Source organism: Panthera leo, chromosome C1 (genome assembly GCF_018350215.1).
Source record: "Panthera leo isolate Ple1 chromosome C1, P.leo_Ple1_pat1.1, whole genome shotgun sequence".
NCBI lineage: Eukaryota > Metazoa > Chordata > Mammalia > Carnivora > Felidae > Panthera > Panthera leo.
The window spans coordinates 118,524,440-118,547,030 of record NC_056686.1 but is presented as its reverse complement, the minus strand read 5'-3'; the positions used below and the strand labels follow the sequence as shown (position 1 = coordinate 118,547,030).

Below are 22,591 nucleotides of genomic sequence, written 5' to 3'. Positions count from 1 at the left end.
TTCCAACAGCTTCTACCGCCGTAGCCAACATGATGGGGGCTTACACCTCTTGTCAACCCAGTGGGTTTAGTCTGACGTTTAAAATCTGCTCCATCACCCGCCCCAGGCCCAGTGCTCCAGGAACAAGACACAGAGCCCAGCTCACCCTCAGGGTGGAGAGCGTCCTCCCTTCTGTCCCTCTGTCTCCGTCTCTCTCTCTGTGTGAACGTATACACAGTCGCTGACATACAGTGGCTCCAGTTACGATTTCTTAACTTTACCACGGTGCCAAAGTGATACACATTCAGCAGGTACTGTACCTTGAATTTTGAATTTGGATCTTTTCCTGGCTAGCGACAGGCAGGACGACGCTCTCTCGCGAAGCTGGGCGGGGCAGCTCCTGGTCGCAAACAACCACGCCACTGACAACCACTCTGTCCCCAGACAGCCATCCTGACCCTCACTTTCAGTACACTAGTCAGGAAGTTACATGACAGGGCCATCACCGTGTTATAAAGTGGGCTTGTGTGAGATGACTTTGCCCAACTGTAGGCTGATGTCAGTGTTCCGAGCATGTTTACGGTGGGTGAGATTGAGCTGTCACGGGCATTAATGTTTAGGTGCATTAAATGCATTTTCGACTTAGCATATTTTCAGTTTATGTTGTGTGTATCGGGACCTAAGCCCACTGTGAGTCAAGGAAGATTCTGTACGTGTATGTATGTATATAATCTCCAGTACTCTCTCTCCATGTCTCTTGAAGCCTCTCTCTGTCTCTGACTACCTCTTTGTCCCTGTCTTTCTCTCTCTTCTGGAGCCCAGAAACCAGAGGCTGGAAACTGATTCTAGCAGCTGGAGCTCAGCAACGCCCCCACCACCAGTACCTTCCCAGCGTCCCCCACCACCCTGGCCCACCCAGGGGAGGCTGCAATCTCTCTCCCCTCCCCCATGGCCTGCTTCGCCTGGCTAGGGCTCCCCAAAGGCACATTTTCCTGCAAAGGCCCCTGGTGACCAATAGGTGGATCCCAGAGGACGTTTGGGTGCAGGGCTCAGGATGACCGGTTTGGCCCTGAGGCAGCCTGCCGAGAAACTGCACTCTGGCCCAAGCTTCCAGAACAGCGGGGATGGAGAGGGGAGCTGCACTTAAGTCAAGTTTGGGGAAAGGGTGATGTGGAACCCACCCACACCTCTTTCCCTCCCCTGTGTGTTCCGGACTTTCCAACAAATATTTACTGAAAGCCTCTTAAGGACCAGGCAACGTCCAGCCACTGGGAACGCAGACATAAAAAGACAGACAGAACCCCTGCCCCCAGGGAAGCATGATTTGGTTCCAGCCCCTTCTGCTCTGATAGACTGGGACAACTCCCTAGGTAAGGAGGGCACAGAAAGGGCCTAACCCCGGCACGTGAAGGGGTTTCCCAGAGAGACCTAGTGGCCTTGACCTGGGTATGAGCAGAAGGTGTCAGGAAATATGGGTTCCAGACAGAGACCCACATGTGCAAAGGCCCTGAGGTAGGAAGGGGGTTTGGTGAGCGTAGGAAGGCAAAGAAGGCAGACCCACGTGCTGGAGTGCAAGAACCAGAGGAGCAGAGGTGGAAGACAGGCTGGGAGCGGTGGGGACGAGGCCAGCCTGGGTCAGGGGAGGTGAAGGGGGCACCCCTAGCTACGTATTTTGGTTGACTCCTCATGCTAACCCCAAGTGGCTGCTGCTATTACCCCCGTTTCACAGATGAGGAAGCAGGCTCAGAGGGACGTTGACTTAAGCTAACTCAGACAAAGTTGGAGGGGCAGAGTCGGACTCCGCAGCCTGAGTCCCGTTCCCGCCCCGGGGGCCAGGCCACCGCAGCAAAGCTGGTACAGCTTGTGTAGCCTGTGGTGGGAAGGAGCCATATTGACGGGCATAGGATCCTAGGGACTCGCCTCGAAAATTCCCCTGAGGGACTGGACCTGTCCTATCAACAAGTGGGGCACTACTCCTAAAGGGCCAGGGGTCGGAGCCTCTGGCCTTGAGCCCTGTACTCGCAGGGTCTCTGGAGTTCTTGCCTCTTTCCTTTGGCTGGTAAGTGTAGCCAAAGCTCACTTTCCCTGGGTTTTTACCGTGTCCCATGACCCCATGTGGTCCCCTGAGGACCCTGTGAGGCAGGTGGCGGCATTCCCATGTGACATGGGAAAACGGGCTAGGCCGTGTGAAAGGCTGGTCAGTGGGGGCCAGCGGTCAGAGCCTGAACTGATTCTCCAGTGCTCTTCCCTGAGATTTGTGTGAGAGGGACCCTAGTCCCCTGCTCTGCTTCCTTGCTTCTGCCCGCCCCACCCCCCGTCTTGTGCACGTAGGAGAGATATGGCATCATGGGTCCCACCAATCGGACTGGGGTTCTACCCTGAAGTAGAAAGCATGTAAGAGGCCTTGTCATCGTGGTGCCCTGACACGGGGATAGGCTTTGCCATCGGGAGACCTGGAATCTGCCGGCCTCTCTCCACATGTGTGAGCTCAGGCAAAGCCACGCCTCTCGGAAAGTCACCCCCCTCGTGGAGATGTGGGGGACGAGCCACGGCCTGAGTGTTTTTCTCTCATGAAAATTCATTCGTTGAAAACCTAACATCCGAAGCGACAGTGTTAGGAGGTGGGGTCTTTAGAAGGGGATTCAGTCCTGAAGGCAGGGCCCTCCTGAATGGGATCAGTGCCCTTATCAAAGGGACCCCAACGAGCTCCCTCAGCTCCCCACCGTCGTGTGAGGACACAGTGAGAAGTTAGTGGTCTGCAACCCAGAAGAGGGCCCTCTCCAGAACCCGACCACACCAGCTCTTGGATATAGGACCTTGCGCTTCCCGCCTGCAGGACAGGGAGAAATGAATGTCTGTCGTTTCAAAGCCACCCGCCCTGCGGTGTTTTGCTATAGCAACCCGAACGGACTAGGACAGGACGTCCCGCGCTCCCGGGGTGCTGTGCGTCTCCAGCCTACAACACAGCCCTGGGAAAGGGACAGAACCGCGCGCAAGGTGCAGCAAATGTAGGTTCCGTTTATCCAGAGCCTGCCTCCGGGACAGCCCTGCAAAGCTGGCATATTAGCCCCATTTCACTGACGAGCAAGCTGAGGCTCAAAATGAGGGAGAGATTCGCACGAGGTCTGTGTGACGCAGCCTCCCTCGGGTGACGTCATCGATACGACTGCGTTTCGCCTGTTAGGCCCTGAGCTTCTTGTAGGAAGGAGCCCTGCCTTTCCTTTTCTTGCCCACACCGTTTGGCCCGCTCTCGGTGCTCAGCGACAGTTCGTTGAATACATAAAGGTGTGTAAGTGGCCTTGTCACCCCACCTCGTGAGTTGGCCCCTTGGTGTCTGTGCCCCTCTTCTTCAGGTCTTCCAGGTCAAAAGGGGCCCAGGGCATGTCTGGCTTCCCTGGCCTGCAAAGGCCACCGGCTGAGAGGGGGACTGAGGGGACTGAGGCATGCCAGGGAGCAGCAGATACGAGCGTCTGTCTACTAGCCCCGTAATCCTTTTTCTCCTCCTTGTCCAGGCCACGTTCTGAATTCCTTTTCCTTTCCAGGCCTCCCGGGACTCCAAGGCCCGCCTGGAATCAAGGGAGAGGCAGGTGGGCAGGGGCTGGGTGAGTGCGCGGGTGGGGGGAGTCAGGAGGCAGGGGCCTGGCTCATTTACACCCTTGTGTCTAACAACTCAGCCTTTTCTTTCCTCTCTCTCTCTCTCAATCTCTCTTTTTCTTGCTGTTGTGAAGGGTGAATGTTGATACTGTTGGGGTGTCTGTGTGTGTGTGAGAGACAGAGAATGAGACAGACTGAAGCCCTTCCTTCCCCTCGTGCTGGGCCCTCGCCCCCTCCTACAGGCTCTAGAACGTCAGCTGACGGAAGAGCCTGGAACACTGTGACTAATTCTTCTTTCCTTCTCCGCAGGCCTCCAAGGACCCAGCGGTGCTCCAGGGAAACAAGGAGCCCCTGGTAACGCATGTTTCCCCTGCCTGGGCTCAGCCCTGCCTTGGCTGAGGTGCTGAGCCAGTTGCCCGGGTCCCCCCTCCCCACATCCCCACCCACAGCCCCAGGGGGTCGGTGCCCTCCCACAGTCCTCTGCTCTGGAGTCTTACGGTGCCTCATCGAGACACCCAAGAGATGACCTAACATCCCCCGGACTTCTTCCAGAGGCCCCTTTCTTTTCTTTTCAAAATGCCTCCTGCCCCACTGCTGAACAGCCCATGGGCGGCTCCTGAGTCCTCCTTGGGAGGGCGGCAGGAGCCCATCTTGTTGGCCATTCTCTGCCCAGGCACCCCAGGACGGCAAGGAGAGAAGGGCAGCAAAGGTGATGGGGGACTCGTTGGCCTGAAAGGCGAACCTGGGGCTAAAGGAGACAAAGGAGACCTGGGCCTCCCAGGTAAGGGCCTGGTGGGGGTGTTGGTGCTTGTGGGGGAGGGGCTGAGGGGGAGCTGGGCCCTGACCCTCTGTAAGCATGTCTGTTTGGTCCCACTGAGGGCAGGGCTGTGCTCTGCTTCCCCCAGGAGCACATGTGTCCCATCCGTCCAGGTGAGCAGAGGCCAGGAATGGAGAGCTGAGAGTAGCATGGGCGGGGGGAGACACAACGTGATGCCAGGCACAACCGGTGACAAGTGAGGACACAGGCCATGCGACAAGCTCTGAGGAGAGGACGGCGAGGGGTGGCAGTGGGACGTGAGGTGGGCACAGGGCAGGAGGGGAGACTGGCTGTCAGGGAGGGTGAAGGGGCTGATTCTAGAAGGAGGTGCTACGTCAGAACCATTTGGGGCCCTTGTTCAAAGTGCAAGAGTCTGTGTTTCAAAGGCCTGGATGATTCTGATGCCGGAAGTCTGGGGGGCACGCTCTGAGAAGCGCTGCCCCAGGGGCTCCGGCCACGACAGAGCACTTTTCGCGCCCCTTGTCGCTTGGCCTCTGGAAGCCCCCTCGGGTGGTTATGGGGTACAGTAGAGCGGGGATGAGGGCCGTGTGGCTAGAAGCCTTGACGTCGCCCCTGCTCTGCACCTGTCCACGTGTGCCTCTAGGCACGTGACTTAACCAGCGGAGGCTTAGTGTCTTCATTTCCGAAAAGAATGGCCATTAAAATGATAATAATCAGGGGCGCCTGATTGTTGAAGTTGAGCCTCCAACTTCAGCTCAGGTCACGCTCTCACGGTCTGTGAGTTCGAGCCCCTTATCGGGCTGGCTGCCGTCAGCACAAAGCCTGCTTCGGGTCCTCCGTCCCCCGCCCCCCTGCCCCTCCTCCACTCGTGCCCTCTCAGGAATAAATAAACATATATATAATAATGAAATTATGCATACTTTGTAGGGCAGTCCCTAGAGATCATGTGTTCAAACTCTCTGCCACATGGTTAAACACTAAACAAATGATAACCGTCTGTATGAATGATGTTAGGGATCCCTTAAGGTAGAAAGGGAAGGACTTCAGTTCTAAGGTCAGACACATCTGGGTCCTCGTATGGCTCACTAGCTGGGCAACCTTGGGCAAATGACTTGACCTCTCTGATCCACAACTTACTCAACTGTAAGAGGGGGATAATAAAAGCAACCTTGAATAAGGATTGAGTTACAACTGGAGTAGAAGACAGAAGATGTGTGGCACTGTACCTACGAATAGGAATTATTCACATTATCAGATACTGGGGTGCACGCTTCAGGAAGAGGGCCCTTACAGGCAGGTGTCAGCCATCCTGAAGAATGAGGAGCCGTGATCAAAGGTATCAGGAGAGCCAGTTGTGCTGAGATGACCGGGAGGGTTGGGAGGGGGGGCATCTGTGCACCCGGTGGATGGTTAGACAGTTGACCTCTGACGGCGATTCCAAAGGCTGCTCTCCATAGTTCTCTATGTAACAGGAAAGGGAGGCCCAGACTTTCTCAAGGTGGCCCTGCCAGCCCCAGGGGAGGGGGTGACAGCCAGCACTTTTGCCTGTGGAGTCTGCGCCCTACTGTTTTCCCTCCCACACTCATCCAGCGCCCCAGATTTGCAGATACCCGACACCGGGGTGGGCCCCCCCCCCCCGCCCGCACTCGGCCTGGAAAAGCTGTGGTTGGCGAGGGGAAATGAGAAAGTTTCAATTCTTCAGAAATCAGGACTCTGACCCACCCCTCCTCTTCCCAAATTTCCTCTCCCAAGATCGCAAGGTCTCTTTCACCCGCTGTTTTCCTAAGCCCCTGCTGGCAGACAGGGCTGGCACGAGGGGCCCCGCTCCAGTGGTCCTGAGGCTTTGTGGTCTTTGTCCCCACTAAGGGGTAATGTCCCTGGGGAAGGGCCAGGGGACAGGTGCATTTTCCTCACCTTGCCTTGAGCTGTGATGGCAAAGTTCTGACACCAGACGGCAGCTGATGTTCATCTGGTAGGGCTAGACTCTGGGCCTTTTACCGAGAACGCCCTGCTTCCCCAGGCCGCCCCCTTTGATGGAGACACGGCAGTCATAGCCACACACAGCCACACACAGACTCGGGCCCAGAGCACGCTCCTGAATCCTCGGGCAGCCTAGGGATTCCCATAACATGGGGGTTCCGGCCGGCCCGGGGCAGTCGGGCACCAACATATTCGGGCACCAACATATTCCTCCAGGGAAGTAATTCCTAGTCCCATCTGCCAAATGCCATTTGTCCCTTCTGCCAAAGCGCACACCTTGAATGAGCAAGGATCGCCTTCTTTGGGGCTTGCCCCTGAGGCCATAAGCCATCTCAGCTAGAACCGAGTTCTTTCTGATTGTTTTGTTTCCCATCAGGGAATAGTCATCCTTCAAGTATCTAAACCACCTGAAAGAAGCTACTTCCTGAGCCTTGCCCCTAACGTCACCCCACGCTTAGACCAGAAAGCTTCGCGTGACCCGTGACTCTCCCCCCCACCTCCCGCCCCCCGCTGCTTCAGACCTCTCTGTCTCCTTTCCCAACGCACAGGAGGGAAGGCTGCTATCCCTCTGCGTCCTCCCAGCTCTGATATCGGGAAGATAGTGGAGTGGAGCCTTTTAACCAAATTCCATCCCAATAAGCCTGTCCCAGGGCTGAGGGAACTGCCGGGATGGGAGTTTGACTAGCTCCAGGAACACCAGCCAAGCCAGGGGGCCGCTGATGAACAGACCCAGCCTGGCATGGCTAGCGAGGGTGTGCAGCCCGCTCGGGAGCCAAGCCCGCAGACTGGGAAGAGGTTGGCAGGCCCCATGCGAGGAGCCTCCCTCAACTGATATGCGCCATGCAGCCGCAGAAAGGAGGAGGGAGCAATGGAGGACCGAGGAGAGGACAGGCTGGGACAAGCCTCGAATGCTGATGACAAGTGGAAAATTTGAGACCTTGGGCACCAGGAAAGGCTGTGGCTGGAGCACTGGCAGGAGTCCGAGCTGCTGCAATGTTTTCCTCTCCACTCATGCCTTCACGTTTCTATTCTCGGCACTTGGGATCGGCATTCTGGAATATTCAGGTTTCAGTTTGGGACGCTTGAAAAAAAAAAAAATTCCCCAAATGCAGACACTAAAATGAGCCGGGCAGTGCTTAGCTCAGCCTGGGCTGTGGTCCCTCCCAAGGGGACCAGCGTGCTGACCAGGGTCCTGAGAGCCTGGCTTCTGGGCCTTCGGCTGCACGCCAGCCGGGCTCCATGACCTCGTCTATTTCTCACGCGTTTCCATCTGGTCTCTGGGGCAAGATGGTGTGCTCCTTGAGGCCAACCATTGTATCTTCCACTTCTGGGAACCAGGTAGGCGGAGCCCAAGGAGTTTGAGTTTGGATTTTGGGTGGGACAGCGTCATCGGGACCTGGCTGCCGGCTGCGTCCTCCTCCGTGCCTGACCACAACTCCTTGGTTTTTCAGGAAGCAAGGGAGACATGGGCATGAAAGGAGATACAGGGGTCATGGGACCCCCCGGAGCCCAGGGGAGCAAAGGTGACTCAGGGAAGCCAGGCCCCCCAGGTAAGAGGCCGTCCACCGGCCTGTCCATATTCCCTTTTTCTCTGGCAGGCTGAGCTAGAGGGGAACAAAATCTCTAAAAGTCCTTCTTCATTTTAGGTGCGGCTGGATCTCCTGGAATGAAAGGAGACCAAGGTAAGAACTCTGGGGATCCAGACATCATTCGAGCTGCTACTGTCTCTGGGCAAAGTCAAGTCCGGGACACGACTCCACTGTCTTTAGTTTCATTGTAGCGTTAACCCAGAGCACGTGGGGGGTCTCTGAAAACCGGGCCCCGCCTGGGAGGAACAGGCTCGATTGGCATTCCCCTTAGACCTTCGCCGCAGTCCGCCACGCAGGGGTGTGGAGCCCACACCCACGACCGGGGTGCCTAGGGAGTCCGCAAGCCCCAGGCACTGCAGAGTGATGGTAACGATGAACACACAGCTCAGGCTGTAACTTTTCTCCTACTAACTGGGCTCGCTCGTGGCTTCTAAAGGGAGATGTGGAAAACTGCCCAGGGAACATGCACGCTGGTAGGAGGTACACGTGTCACAGCCGAGAAGACAGACGAGCCGAGGGGTGGGCAGCCAGCTCTCTGCCGACCACCCCCAACCTTGCAGCTGTCACTTAACTTGCAGGACAACCTGGAGCGCAGGGTCTTCCCGGCTCTCCGGGCGCAGCGGGATCCCCAGGTGCCAAGGGTGAGCCCGGCAGCACTGGCCCCCCCGGGCTGACAGGTGAGGTCCTTGGCCCTGCCGTGGGCATGGGGAGTGGTGTCTGAAGAGCCACAGAGCCCAGCCCTCATGCTCTCCGGACATCTGTTGTACAGGACCACCAGGGATACCCGGGACGCCAGGAGCCGACGGCATGAAGGGAAGCAAGGGGGACTCAGGTAACGGAGGGTGTGGGTAGGGGGTGGATGGGGTGCTGGGTAGATAGGGAGGAGCACTGCCTCAGGGGGCCCCCCAGAAGGAGGCACAGAGTCTCCTGTGCTCTGGCCCCTGAGGCACCCCGATTAAGGACACCTCCCTCTGTCAGGGCCCTTTTAGCTCAGAGCCCTAGGGCTGTCCTCTCTCTGCCCAGCATCCCTGAAAGGCCTCAATGCCATGACCAAACCTCCACCATTAAAGAGAAGAGAAGGGCAGCTGGCCCTCATTGTCCCCTGGCCTGCCTTCCGGCTGTGTGCGTAGTTTCTATTCTCTCCTGCTGACCTGCAGGGGGGCCCCAGGGTCAGGGCTCTGAATGTGGGCAGGGGGTGTCAAGAAACCCCTTCCTGCACGTTGTCCCAGAGGGACTCGGGCTGGGAGGAGGGACCCACGTAATCAAACTCACAGTGACTACAGGATGAACCTTCATGCCAAATTCGTCTAGGTTACAAAGCATCAAACCAGTGCGGTCTGCTTTGCGAACCTCTACGCCAATTTTGTCGCGTCCCTAAGTCTGAGCGCCTACAGTGGTCTAGAAAGTGTGGGCCACTGTGTTGGGCGCTGGGTCACCGTGATGCGTAAGACCTGCTTCCTGGCCTCACACATACAGGCTGGTGCAGGAGACAGGCACACAGACTGTTGCCAGGGTGTGCCAGGCACACTGTGTTGTGGGCTTTTGCATGGAGAAGTGAGACGTGACAAATGCCCTTTAGAAAGCCAAGCGCAGCCTGGAATGTGGTAGCAGCTCAAGGTTATGGCTGTGGACAGCCTTCCGTGGCTCCATCCTCCGTCCGAGCAGAAGGTCCTGCCGGGTTAGACAGCCCGATGCCCTCAGGCAGAGTGGTGCACAGACCCACACCAGGGGCACGTCCTCTCCGTGCTCGCTGATCAAGTGGTTGACTGATGGATGGATTGATTCCTTAAACAAATGTGACTTAACTCAGCTAACTGCTTCAGTCTCACAGTGTCCCCTGTCTGGCAGGGGTGGTGAAAGGCAGCGCGGTCCAGGAGTGATGTAAGAGCTTGAGCTGAGTTTCATGGAATGAGTGGAGCTTGGCCATGGTGAGGAGGGGATGGGAAATCTAGAGAGCGGGAACAGAGCAGGCAAAGTCACAGAAGAATGAGGGAGGGCTCTGTAGGCTGATGTCCCTGGCATTTAGGGTTGAGATGTGAGAGAGGGTCAGGAGCTCTGGCCAGAGGGATAAGCGGGGCCACCTCCTGGCTGGCCCTGGACTCTGGGCCTTCAACCATCTGGGCTTTTCTGAAGATTATTAGGAGCCATGGCGCAGGCCGCTATAACACCCACTGCCCTTCCAGTCCATCCAGCCCCGGAGTCAATTTCTTGTTTATGCACTATGTGTCAGTGTGGGCAGGGGACCTGCTCCAGGATGCCATATAGATGCCACCTGAAGGCAGCCAGCAAGGTTTCACCTTCTAGAAAGGCTCCATCTGGGTGTGGGGGTCAGATGCCCCTGACTTGTTGGCTGTTTCCTCCTGATCATATACATTTTCATCTTCCCTGGTCCCAGATTTTAGGGGGTCTGAATTTAGGGCCTGAGGCTGCCCTCTCCCTGAGTTTTTTGTTTGGCTTCATAGTATGATGGCTTTTATCCCTCGGCTATAAGCAATGAGTCTCTGTCCCCACCTGTCCACACCCTTCCCCCACTGCCAGACCAACGGTTCTTAACTAAGCAAGGGTATTAGGGGTAAAGCATGGTTTTACGCACAGGGAACACTGTGCCTACTCCCCAGCCCCCAACTTGTGTCTCCCACTGTCTGAGGGTATGGAATTCTGCCCTGTAGTCCACGTCCTGGGAGGGTTTACATAGTAAAAGCACCTCTTGATAATGAGCTTTTCTGTGACAACACAGTGGGAGCGGCACTCTTGTGAGTACGATTTCACAGGAACTTGCCCAGACTCGAGGGGCCAGGAGAAGACACAGCCAGGGCCAGAACCCAAACCTGGCCGACCCAACGCCCATGGACTTACCCACTGCACTCCATCATGCTGTCTCTGCCCAGGCAGCCTGAACGTGCCCCCTGCCCCCCATCAGGCGCTCTGATGAGCAACACCTTCTCTCTCCATCCCAGTCCAGGGAAGATTAGAGCTGAGGCTCCAGCAGGTTCTTCCACTCTGAGAAGGAAACATGAAGTTCTCAGGCCCTGTTATGGCTCTTCGTTATTTACCCCCAAACCCACCTCCCTTACAGCAGAGAGACAGTTGGCCCTTAGCCTGGGGATCATTTTAACCCCATTATCAAGTTCCTGTATATTTGCTGAGCACCTTTTTGGGGATTTCCATCGATCAGGCCTACTGGTGAATACCAACCGGGCACATTCTAAGGGTTCTTCCTTAGTTCTGGCTCCCCAAGTAAACATGGTGATTATGTTTCCAAAGCAGAGCATGTGATAATTACAGCTTATGTAAAATTGCACAGATTTCCCACACAAATCCAAATGCTTGTCTTGATCTAGGAGCTAATGGCCCACATGGACATCTCAGGAGGGAATTGCCATAGGTCCACAGTCTGGCGGCCCATAGGCAGGTCTCCATACCATCCCGGGGTCAGAGGTTAATGAATTCTTGGAGAAGTTAGATTTCTGAAGTGGGAAAAGGAAGGCTGGGCTCCCACCCAGGGGCCAGGCCTTCTCACCATGGAAGATAACGCATGCTTTTCCATGTGAGGACATCGGTATTCCCCAGACCGGAGGCACTACGGTGTTTGTCCAGTTTTGATTCTATCAAGCCAGTTTTTCAAACCAATGCATTTCCCATTTTGTAAATAAAATCATTAATCTCTCAAGAGAATATCTAGCCTCCCTAGATGAAAACAGAGAAATTATAGTGCCTTCGCTTGACCTAAGTAACAGCTAGATCCCATTATCGTGCATTAATTGTATATAATATACATTTATATATATAATATTATATATAATATAATATATTAATATATAATATTATATATATAATATACATATATAATATATATTAATATATTATATGTATATATATGTATATATACATATATGTATGTATATATACATATATGTATATGTATACATATATACATGTATATGTACATACATATATACATATGTGCATACATGTATATGTATATATACACATATATAATATATATAATATTATTATATATTAATATATTATATTATATATATAATAAATCTGTTTATGATTAACAATGCCTCTGGGCCAAGCACTGTGCTTGGGATTTACTCCCATCATCTTAGTTCCCCTGCCCACACTCCTGAGTTTTGCTACCTTACAGCAGGAGAAGCAAAGACTCCCCGAAGGCAAAACCTCTCCTGGGGTAGGCAGGCGGGGGGCTTACAGTTAATATACTCTGAATCCAGGAGTTGATCCCAAAGTCAGATTCCAAAGTTACGCTGTTCCAGATTTTGTCACATAGAATAACATAGTGTAGAACTCCAGAGAAGTCAGAATCGCCTGTATTCCCATTCCACAGCAGATGGGTAAATCCTGGCCCCATCACCAGATCCCCCTGCCGCTATGAACAGCCACTAACCACACCCCAGCTCATCCAAGTGAAATGTTTCCCCTCATTGACACCTCTTGTGAGAAAGGAGCCGTCTCAGATTAAAGACAGTGAGGAGGAAATTCTTTTCCTTCTGCTGGGAAGGGAAGGTGCACAGTTTATTAAGTAGGGCATTATCACTCAGCAGAACTTTCTCTAACGGTCCTTTCCTTCACCCATTCACCAAACGGCATTTTACGAAACTCCCCAAACTTGGTTTTTTTCTAACCTTTGATGTTTATTTATTTTTGAGAGAGGCAGAGGGCGAGCAGGGGAGGGTCGGAGAGAGAGGGAGACACAGAATCTGAAGCAGGCTGCGAGCTCTGAGATGTCAGCACAGAGCCTGATGCGGGGCTTGAACTCACAAAACACCAGATCATGACCTGAGCCGAGGTCGGACACTTAACCGCCTAAGCCACCCAGGCGCCCCTGTTTTTTTCTAACCTTTGAGCTTTCAAAGGATTACAAAATCACTTGACTTTGAAGTGGGGAGAATTGCTAAACACAAAAACCCCACACAAAAATTAATTTTAGCTCAAAATCCCTTAGCCATTTTGAAGTTTGTTTGGACACGAGGAAGAACTTACTTCATCTTGTGATTGGCATTTCACTTTCTATCATTCCACCTCATAAAATGATGTTAGAAGCAACCAAAACATTTAAGCTCCAAAACACCAATCGGATCAGAAGTTCTGCATCTCAACAGCCTTCCCGTCTAAAATATAACAAGCATCTGAATTTTCTACGTTCTTTGATTTTCCTCTTGAGGCAAAGCCAAAATGCAAATAACCTGCAATCCATTTTCTCATCTGTGTTTTAGGACATTTTACTTTGAAGGTAAGCAAAAAGAATTCGTCATAATAGCAATTAAGCCCTATACTGTGAATATAATTTCTCAGTTCATTCCAGCCGCCATATCTAAGGACTGGGTTAGCCCCAGAACTTATTAAATTCTACCAAATCACATTACTAAATTGTCGCTTGTAAAACTTTTCTCATTTTCCTCTAAATTTCTCAGAGGTATCTGTAGAATTCTACATGCATCCAAGTTTTTGGTCCCCTTCTTGCTACACAGCTCAATCTGTCAGTTATTAAACTTATCCTCAACCTGCCAGGCTGCACTTAGTCTGTATGTCAGGAAAGTATTGAAGGAAGTTTCCTAATGTACTGGAAATTTCTACGTTAAATCAGAGTTGGGAGACTTGCTCCCCAGCTTGCCCCGGGCCTGAGTTTCTTCCCCTGTGGAATGCGAGGAATCGTCTAGAATAGTATCCAGATCCCTGCTAGTTTGATAACTCTGGGTTTGAAGTTGGCAGTTTCCCCTCAAAGCAGGAACCTAAGCTTTTAGGCAAAATACTAGCTAAGCGCTGAACAATAAGACGACGTGTGCTTTCTAACTACACGATTTTCTTGGGAGAAAGTCATTTCTCTAAATAAACACCTTGCAAATAAATATTTTGGGGTCCCCTCAGCTTGAGATGTATGCAATATCCAGGAAGACTCAGGAAGCTGTGGTTAAGAGGAGAAACCCAGCATTTATTTGCCTCAGAGACAGGAAGGCTGTTTGGAGAAGGTGGGCCGTGAGTTTAAGGATTAAGGCCTTGCTCCTCCAAGTGTGGCCTCTGGACCAGCAGCATTAAAATCACCTGGGAGCTTGCTAGAAATGCAGAGTCTCAGATCCCCACCCCCGATCCACTGAATCAGCAATCCCGGGGTAGAGCCTAACAGGCTGCTTTGTTTGGCAAGCCCTGTGCTGGTGATTCCGATGCACCCCGAGTTTGACTACTCCTTTAGGGGAACGAGATGGCCCCCGGTGGGGCCGGGAGTGTCTTTGGTACCAAGTAGGCAGCCCGAGAGGGAAACTTCAGGAAGGTGTGAGCTGCCTTGCGAACAGGACACAGGGAGCTACGGCACCCAGTGGGAGGCCAAACCTGGGTTACAACTCAAGTTCACCGCTCACTCCCTGCATGACCTTGGATAAATCACCTAGCGTCTGTGACTGTGGACTTCCTCCTCCCCTGTAAGAAGGAAAATGGCACTACCTTGCAGGGCAGGTGAAAGACGGAATGAGGCGGTGTCTGTGAAGCCCCTGGAGCGGTGCCTGGCAGAAAGCAGGACGCTGCAGAGACAGAGTCGCCGGGGGGTGACTGGCTGGGAAGGAGGGTGTGAGAAATGAGCCAGGTGGGTCAGGCTGCAGGGACCATAGGTCTAGAGAAGAGGGGATTCCCTATGGTTCCTGTCTGTACAGGGTGTTTGTCGTTTGGTGCTTTGGGGACAGCTGGAGATGGGCACTTCTTCAGGAGGGGACAATTAGGGGAGGTCACAAGGCCCGGGGTCCCTGAACTTTGCTTCCAGGGACAGACTCTTAAGGTAGAGAGTTTTGCAATACGGTGCCCTCTAGGATGCAAAGAGCCAAGAGTCAATGTATGACCCGTTTTCCTATTTAATAACGTGTTTCTGAGCGTGGCTTCTCCTCTCTCATCTGGACGCATGCAATTCAGCTGTAGGTGAGCGGACAGGAAGCATCTGCCACCTCTGCTGGGTGACCTCAGGTCACCAGCAAACATTTATGGGACTTGTTGGGCAGCGAGCCTGGAACTCACGTGGGCCAGCGTCCGAGGCACTCCCCGCCAAGAGGGGAGACAGACACGTGCAAACAGGGTCCATGGGGTCCCTGTGACAGGGTCTACTGAGCCCACTCCAGACGTGAGGCTCAGCACATGACACAGATGACTCCGTTTCAGTCTCCCAAGGGCCCCCGAGGCAGCCAGGAGACTCAGAGGAGGAAAGTGAGGTTCCCAGAGGGCAGCACCTATCTCAAGGTCACAGAGGCGGATGTAAGCCCAGGCTCTCTGACTCTGGCCACTTTGCCACCTTGAAAGGAAGTATGCCATCCATGGGCGAGGCCAGAGAAGGCTTTGCAGTCAGGGACATCTGACATCTTAGCAGATTTCATAGGCTTGATCCGAGTTCTCTGGGGGATGAAGGGAGTGGGGCATTCCACAAAGGGGGCTGGGGCATGAACAAATGACCCCGGAGTGAGCTGGGGCCTGCCTGCCAGGGTCTGACCTCTGAGGTTCCTTTAGCCCTTAGAAGAAGCTTCCTGAACCTCAGTTCTGTCCCATCCCTAACACGAGGAGCTGAACTAGTTGCCCTCTCAGATCATTCCAGTGCTTCCTGCCTCTGTGGTGCCAAGGTCTGAGCTCCTGGGGCTTCTGATCTACCTCCAGGCAGCTCCCGGCCTCAGGAGAATCATCTGAAGGGCTGCTGGGAGCCAGGAATTCCCTTGCTCATTATTCCAGAAAGGGGTCCCAAAGAGGCCCGCCAGGCCCATTGCCTGCCCTCCATTGACCAGCACACAGTAGGTGCTTAGGAAAGTCAGAAATTGAAGTCAGAAGCAGGAAGTTCCCCAGGTAGGAACTCCCCCCAGGCCGTGGGCAAGCTGGGGAACTGAGTTCCCTGTGGCTGCTAGGGATTGCCACCAGTGGGCTTGTGCCATGGGAAGGACACCAGTCGAGGGTGTGGTGGTGAGCACAGTGTTCCTCTGGTTACCCTCTAGTAACTGGTACTTCACAGTCAATACTGAGCTTTCGTTTCCCCAAGTTTGTGGGTTTTGGAGAGTCGTCTCTCTCTGAAATCAAATTGGTACAGGCACTTAAAATCCAGAAACCACAATGTTGCAGGGCACGTGGGTGGCTCAGTCGGTTAAGCGTCCGACTCTTGATATCAGCTCGGGTCACGATCTCACGATTTGGGGGCTGAGCCCCTCATCCGGCTCTGCACTGACAGCATGGAGTCTGCTTGGGATTCTCATGCTCTCCCTCTCTCTCTCTGCCTCTCCCCCGCTGGCTTGCTCTCTCTCTCTCTCTTAAAATAAATAAACTTAAAAAAAAGTTTATACAAAAAAAAAAAGGAAACCACAATGTTGCTAAACCAACAAAGTATTATCTCCCTGTGACCCAGCATGGTGCTGGGGACAGTGGGCCTTCCATGAGTCAGTGAATAACGGGGTGAGTGGGTGGAAGGAAGGAAGGAAGGAAGGAAAGGAGGGAGGGAGGAAAGGAGGGGGGAAGGAAGGATCTTTCACATTAGAACCACAAATACGATCATCACCAATGATTGCAGTGATAATTTTTCCATCTTCTGGACACGAGACCCTTTAGCCACATAAATCTTTAGCCACATTAGGGCCACAATGAAATGAACCCACAAATTCTGTGGGGCATCTACTATGGGTGAGAGCCCCCAAGCACTCCTGGCGGCCAGTGAGTCCCCTCCACAGGCTTTTGGAAATAAAGAGAGCTTTGTTTTCAAAATATCCCTCAACTTCTTTCCAATCAAATGCATCAGGAAGAAACGGGATTAGAGTTAGCCATCAAGTCAGGTTATAATCGGACAAAGAAGGCCAGCCAGTAAATCCAGAGTCTGTCTGTCTGTCTAACGCAGACTTTCCTCCACTCCATCTCTATTTGTCCCCAACACGTGTCCCCATTTATCTGCAGTCTGTCTCCTTTTATGCTCTGCTCAGGAGGCTTTAAACAATCGTGGAGAACCAATGTATCTTTCCGTCTGCATTAATCAGACAAAAGGTAGAGGTTGTCTAAGATTAAAAGTGTCTAATATCTAAGTTTTATTATCTTCCCCTCTTTTTTGTATTTCGATCTTAGGACTTCAAGGACAGAAAGGAACAAAAGGAGAATCAGGATTTCCAGGTAAAGGGCCAGCTTCATTTTAATTTCTCAGAATGATGTCTGGAAAACCTCGTGCTTGGAGGACAGGTTTTGTTGACTTTGAACATGCTGCTGTGACCTTCCCCCAAAGGGGCTAGAGTCCAAGCCTGTTTGATGCTAACACTCCAGGACTCTGTCCTTCAAGTTTCAGATTCCTGCCCCTGGAAAACCTGGAGAGCGACAGAACTCAGTGACCTGGGCGGGTAGGGAGAGGGGCCGCACTGAGGGTAGAGAAGGGGTGAAGAAGAGCCTGGAGAGCCGGGGCCGGCTGGTGGCTTCAGGCCGTGTGGCCACCATGGAGCTGTGCGGCCTTCCTCTCCACCTCCCCAGTGGGCTGCGAGGCCTCATCTGCTTCCCCGTACCTGCGCTGGTCCATCTCTGTCTTCCCTTTGGCCCCTCAAGCTCCTCCCCTCCTCCTGCTGCTGTCCGCTAGCCTATTATGATCACCTCCCAAGCCCAAGCGCGTGGTCGGTCACTGCGGATGGCACTTCCCACAGAGCACTCGCTTCTAGCCTTCTCCACAGCCCCCACCCCAACGGGCGCCAACGCAAAACTTCTCAGACACATCTCTTGAACCCTCTTTCTGCCTCATGATCTGGGTATTCGGTTCCTGTTTGAACTTACTAAAGGAGAACTCGAGACCTAGAAACACGACGGCAAGTTCTCTCAGAATGGCCACACCTTCCACACAATTATGTCGCTCGGTGAGGCCCTCCAGGATCCCGTCCGCTGTTTTTACCTGTGTGTTCCCAGCCGGCATTCGTAGGAGAGTCAGTGGGGAGATCAGAACAACACCCTGCACCCTACTGTCCCTCCAAGGTGGACCAAAGACATGGGCTGAACATCCTAGCAGCCCATTCACGGAGGTGGGAAACGTGGTAGTCGAGGACAACTCAGTCATTGAGGACCAAGGCCCTTGGCCCCCCTCGGAAAGCAGAGCGAAGCATCTGACTAACATGGTTTCTCTCCTCTCCAGGCCCTGCAGGCATGAAGGGAAGCCAGGGAAGCCCAGGCCTGGCAGGCCTCAGGGGTGCACCGGGACTAAAAGGCCAAAAGGGAGAGCCAGGAGTGAAAGGTCAGGCCTCGGTCTCTGATTTGTGGGTTCTGAGGAGAGTCCCTGTTGTCAGGGGTTTGGGAGTTTCCAGAACCAGAGGTGTAGAGGTTTACTGGCTTCCCCCCCTCCACCCCGGACAAGTTCTGTGCTGGGATTGCCCTTGGCCCTGAGCACACAGAAGTGAAGAAGGCACGTTGTGGGCGTTTCAGAGAGGCATACATGTGAACATTTGACGCGTTCACGCCCAGCCAATGCCCCGGCCGCTGCACCTTTCCACAAAGGAGATGCCTCCCCTGTCTGTCACATGTACTTCCCACATGTCACATGATGGCGTCACATGTTTCTCCCCTGTTAAATGCTCCTCTCTGGTCGAGCTCAAATCCTTCATGCTGTATTGTAAGCCTATTTTGTCTGGCTCAACCATGGGTGCCCGTGGTCCATCCAGCCCTCATGATGCCAGGTCACCTGCAAAACTGCAGGAGACCATCTGACCTCCTCACCCTCCTCCACTGCTGGCAAAGAGGGGTGAGGGGATCCTGGCTTCTTGGTTTCCTTCAAATTGTGTGTGTTGGGGGGGGGGCTTTTTTTTTTTTGTCCTTGTGACAGGATCCTCTGGACAGCAAGGAATACAGGGACAAAAAGGTCAAAAAGGTAATCACTATTTCTAGTCTCTTTAATTTGTGGTTTAGAGGAAACTCTGCACTTGAAAACTGCAGGTGCGGTGGGGAGAGGCCCTGGTTCTCGGAGAAATCCCTCGGTTTGGGAAAAGCTAACAGGCTTATCCCTCGGCTAGGCCTGCCCATGGCGGAGAGCCACAGCTCCCGTCCTCTCCCCCCGACTCCTTCTCTTTCTCTCTTCTTCCCCCCTTCCCTTTGTCTCCCCCTCCCTTCTCTCCCTCCCTCCCGTTACCCCCTCAACTTTTCCTTTTCTTCTCCCCACAAGGCCAGGCCAGGCCAGCTGCAGGTGCATGGAGGCTGCCGGCCGGGTCGTACCTGTGCCGTATGTGGGATCTTCCCTGCTCTGGTGACGGCCAAGCGGGGGGCTGGCTCTTCCCTAACGACAGAGCTTCCAAGAACGGACAGGCAGAGCACACATCCATGCAAAGCCCTAGACTGCTCTCCTCACCTCTCCCATGTATGTCTTTCACCCAGGTGAATCCGTGGAGTCCGTCAGGATTATCGGCACTAGCAGCCGAGGCCGGGCTGAAGTTTACTATAACGGCGTCTGGGGGACAATTTGTGACGACGACTGGGACCATTCAGATGCCACTGTCTTCTGCCGCATGCTGGGCTACTCCAGGGGAAGGGCCCTTGTCAATGTGGCACCTGGTGAGTGCGTCTTTCCTTGAGGCCTTCCCTTCGGTTCCAAGTGACTCAGGGAGTTTGGGTTAAAAGAGAGGGATTGGTTTAAGCATCTGAAAAGTGCCCCTGGCTGCCAGCCTTCCAGGTTGGCGGCCCCAGGAGAGAGAGGACTTGTCTTCCGCAACAGTGACGGCAAAGTCTTGGTCGGGGCTCTGGCTGACCTGGCCTGGATCGCGGTCTGCGCCTCCCTGAAGCCAGGTCGCTCCGTGGCCGAGGCATGGCTCTCTGAAGGCCAGCTGAGGCGCTGGCCCCGGAAGGACAGAGAAGTTGCAGGACGGGCAAACGCGGGGGTTCCTCTCAGTCTTCTGGGAACTAGACAAGAGGACATTCCATATTGTGACCATCTTTAAGGAGAAGGTGCAAAAGGAAGAGAAAATAAATTGGGGCAGGGACTTCCTAAAGTTCGTTTTGGAAAGATGTCCTGTGTCTTTCAGCAAAAGGTCCAAACTTTCAAGAAGACCCCAGGCTGAGATCATTTCTTTGGCCACAAGAGCTGACCTGGCAGGGACACTAGGCTGGCTTCTCCTGCCCACACTTCTAAATACTCTCTGCCCTTACTCTACTCCAAAATGCCTCCTCTCTTTTTTAATGTTTATTCATTTTTTGAGAGAGAGAGGGATCGTGAATGGGGGAGGAGCAGAGAGCGAGCGAGACAGGCTCTGAAGCAGGCTTTAGTTTCTGAGCTGTCAGCACAGAGCCCGACGAGGGGCTCGAACCCACATGAGATCATGACCTGAGCCGAAGTCGGACACTCAACTGACTGAGACCCCCAGGTGCCCCAGCACCCACCTGCTTTTTAATCTGAGTTCCAGTTGGATTGTGACACTACTTTAAAGGATATATTTTCCTCATGTAGATTACCCTTATATAGATGGCCACACTGTAGTATAAATTACTGTAACTGAATACACATCTTCTTCGATTTACGATGGGGTTACATCTCAACACACTCATCCTAATTTGAAAACATTGTGCACAAAATGCAACTAATACACCTCACCTACACATCATAGCCTAGCCTCATCTACCTTAAGCATACTCAGAACACTTACAGGAGCCCACAGTTGGGCAGAATTATTTAACACGAAACCTACTTATAATGTTGTCAACTTGCCCCTGTAATTGATTGACTACCATACTGAAAGTGATGAACGGGATGGCCATCTGGGTACTGAAGGGCTCTAAGTCTATCGGTTGTTGACTCTCGTGGTCGCCTAGCTGACTGAGAGCTCGTGCTGGCCCGCACCCCAAGAGCACCACCCCGCATGTCTCTAGCCTAGGAAAAGATCACAATTCACAATTCTCAAGTATGATTTCTACTGAACGTGGGTCACTCTTGAACCATAGTGAACTTGAAAAGTCATAAATCAGACCATCGTAAGTGGGGACTCTGTCATCCTGCTGTTTTTCCCTGTGCTATTGATCTGAAATCATTTATATCAGAAGTTAGGGGTTTTTGAAGAATGTGTGAATGCTTTCCAGCCAGAGGATGGCCTGGTAATAAAAGGCCATTTGAAGAAGGTAGGTATGGCTGCTGTGAATCAGCAGGAAAGAGGTAAACACTGGGAGCCCCTAGGAGGAAATTTCAAACAGTGCATAGCTTAAGTAATAATAATTAATAACAGCTTGAATATCATAATGTATCTTAATCTATCTCATTTAATCTTTGGGTGAGACCTTTGCCAAAGGGTAGAAAGCAGAATAGAAGCGGAGTTAACATAAGAGAGTGGACGAGAGGTGCCTGGGTGGCTTAGTCGGTTAAGCGTCCGACTTCGGCTCTGGTCACGATCTCACGGTTCGTGAGTTCGAGCCCCGCATTGGGCTGTGTGCTGACAGCTCAGAACCTGGAGCCTGTTTCGGATTCTGTGTCTCCCTCTCTCTCTCTTTCTGTCCCTCCCCCACTCGCACTGTGTCTCTTTCTCAAAAATAAATAAACATTTAAAAAAAGTAAAAAAAAAAAAGAGAGAGAGAGAGAGAAAGAGAGAGACTAGACCAGCTGTCAGCACCCTGGGCCTGAGTGGATGCAAGGGAAATTGGCAGTCTACCCACAAATGGAAGTTTGACCCTAATTGTGCTTTCCTCTCTCTCCTCGCCTTCCGTATCTCCAGGCACTGGGCAGATCTGGCTGGATAACGTTGCATGTCAAGGGACAGAAGGGACCCTGTGGAATTGCAACAAGAATAGCTGGGGCTCTCACAACTGCAACCACAGTGAAGACGCAGGCGTGGAATGCAGCTGACCCCCCACAGCCCCTCCACTTCCGCTCCCAAAGTGTCTGCAGGCATGGGCACTCAGCTCACCTGGGGGAGGGCCACTGCTCTCCGAGGGGTCCCTCTGGGGTGGGATCACTAATAAAGCTCAAAGCACTAGCTGGTAATGTCATTGGCTGGGGCCGAAATCACTCGTTCCTACCTCTCATCCCTTACAGATGAGCCCACTCCACGCACACATTTCACTGAGTTCTCCCGGGGAGACAGTGGCGTCTCAACTCGGGGGATCTAAACGCGATGTGGAAACCGAAGAGTGCCCGAAGTCAGTGTGAGGCATGACCATCATTCAGCCCCAGCACTGGGGCCGTTCGCCAGCGAGTGAGGACGTTGGCATGTGGTTGACATCATGGTGCGTGATAAATAGGAATGGCGCCTTTAAGCATGAAAATTAGTTTCCTTGGGATGCGAGCTCCATAAATAAGGACTTTTGTCTGTTTTATTCACCCATGTAGGGACTCAGTAAACATGTACTGAATGAACTGAATTAAACCAAGAGGGTGGAGGGGCTCATGCTTTGCGCAACTTGGCTTCTGACTCCCTTTTCAGCTTCCCCTGGGTTATATATTTTCTGAGTGCACTCTCACGAGTATTCTCTCTCTCTCTCTCTCTCTCTCTGTCCACTATAAATGCTTTGGGTAAATGGTAAATCTGGGAGAGTGAGATGCATGTGTGATATGACTCTGAGGTATCATCATTTGCACCAGACCCATGGGGAGCTCAGCCTCAGGGCATTCGGACAAAATGCCCAGGGTCACTTGTAAACAGGGGAGCCAAGGTTAGAACCCACAGAGGGGCAATGGAAGGCCCGGGCCTAGGAGTTACCCACCGCGAATAAA

At 52.9% G+C, this 22,591-nt stretch overlaps 1 protein-coding gene across 1 annotated transcript in view; it reads left to right on the top strand.

The window, feature by feature from the left end:
• The window catches only part of MARCO (macrophage receptor with collagenous structure), a 39,952-nt gene extending 18,098 nt beyond the window's left edge, over positions 1 to 21,854 (top strand). Inside the window, exons 5-16 of the mRNA XM_042954252.1 lie at positions 3,522 to 3,566; positions 3,883 to 3,927; positions 4,247 to 4,354; positions 7,783 to 7,881; positions 7,978 to 8,013; positions 8,499 to 8,597; positions 8,690 to 8,752; positions 17,008 to 17,052; positions 18,047 to 18,145; positions 18,731 to 18,775; positions 19,276 to 19,452; positions 21,594 to 21,854. Coding sequence (XP_042810186.1) covers positions 3,522 to 3,566; positions 3,883 to 3,927; positions 4,247 to 4,354; positions 7,783 to 7,881; positions 7,978 to 8,013; positions 8,499 to 8,597; positions 8,690 to 8,752; positions 17,008 to 17,052; positions 18,047 to 18,145; positions 18,731 to 18,775; positions 19,276 to 19,452; positions 21,594 to 21,724 — 992 coding nt within the window. The 3' untranslated portion in view covers positions 21,725 to 21,854. The remainder of the gene's footprint in view (positions 1 to 3,521; positions 3,567 to 3,882; positions 3,928 to 4,246; positions 4,355 to 7,782; positions 7,882 to 7,977; positions 8,014 to 8,498; positions 8,598 to 8,689; positions 8,753 to 17,007; positions 17,053 to 18,046; positions 18,146 to 18,730; positions 18,776 to 19,275; positions 19,453 to 21,593) is intronic.
• The last annotated feature ends 737 nt before the right edge of the window (positions 21,855 to 22,591 follow it).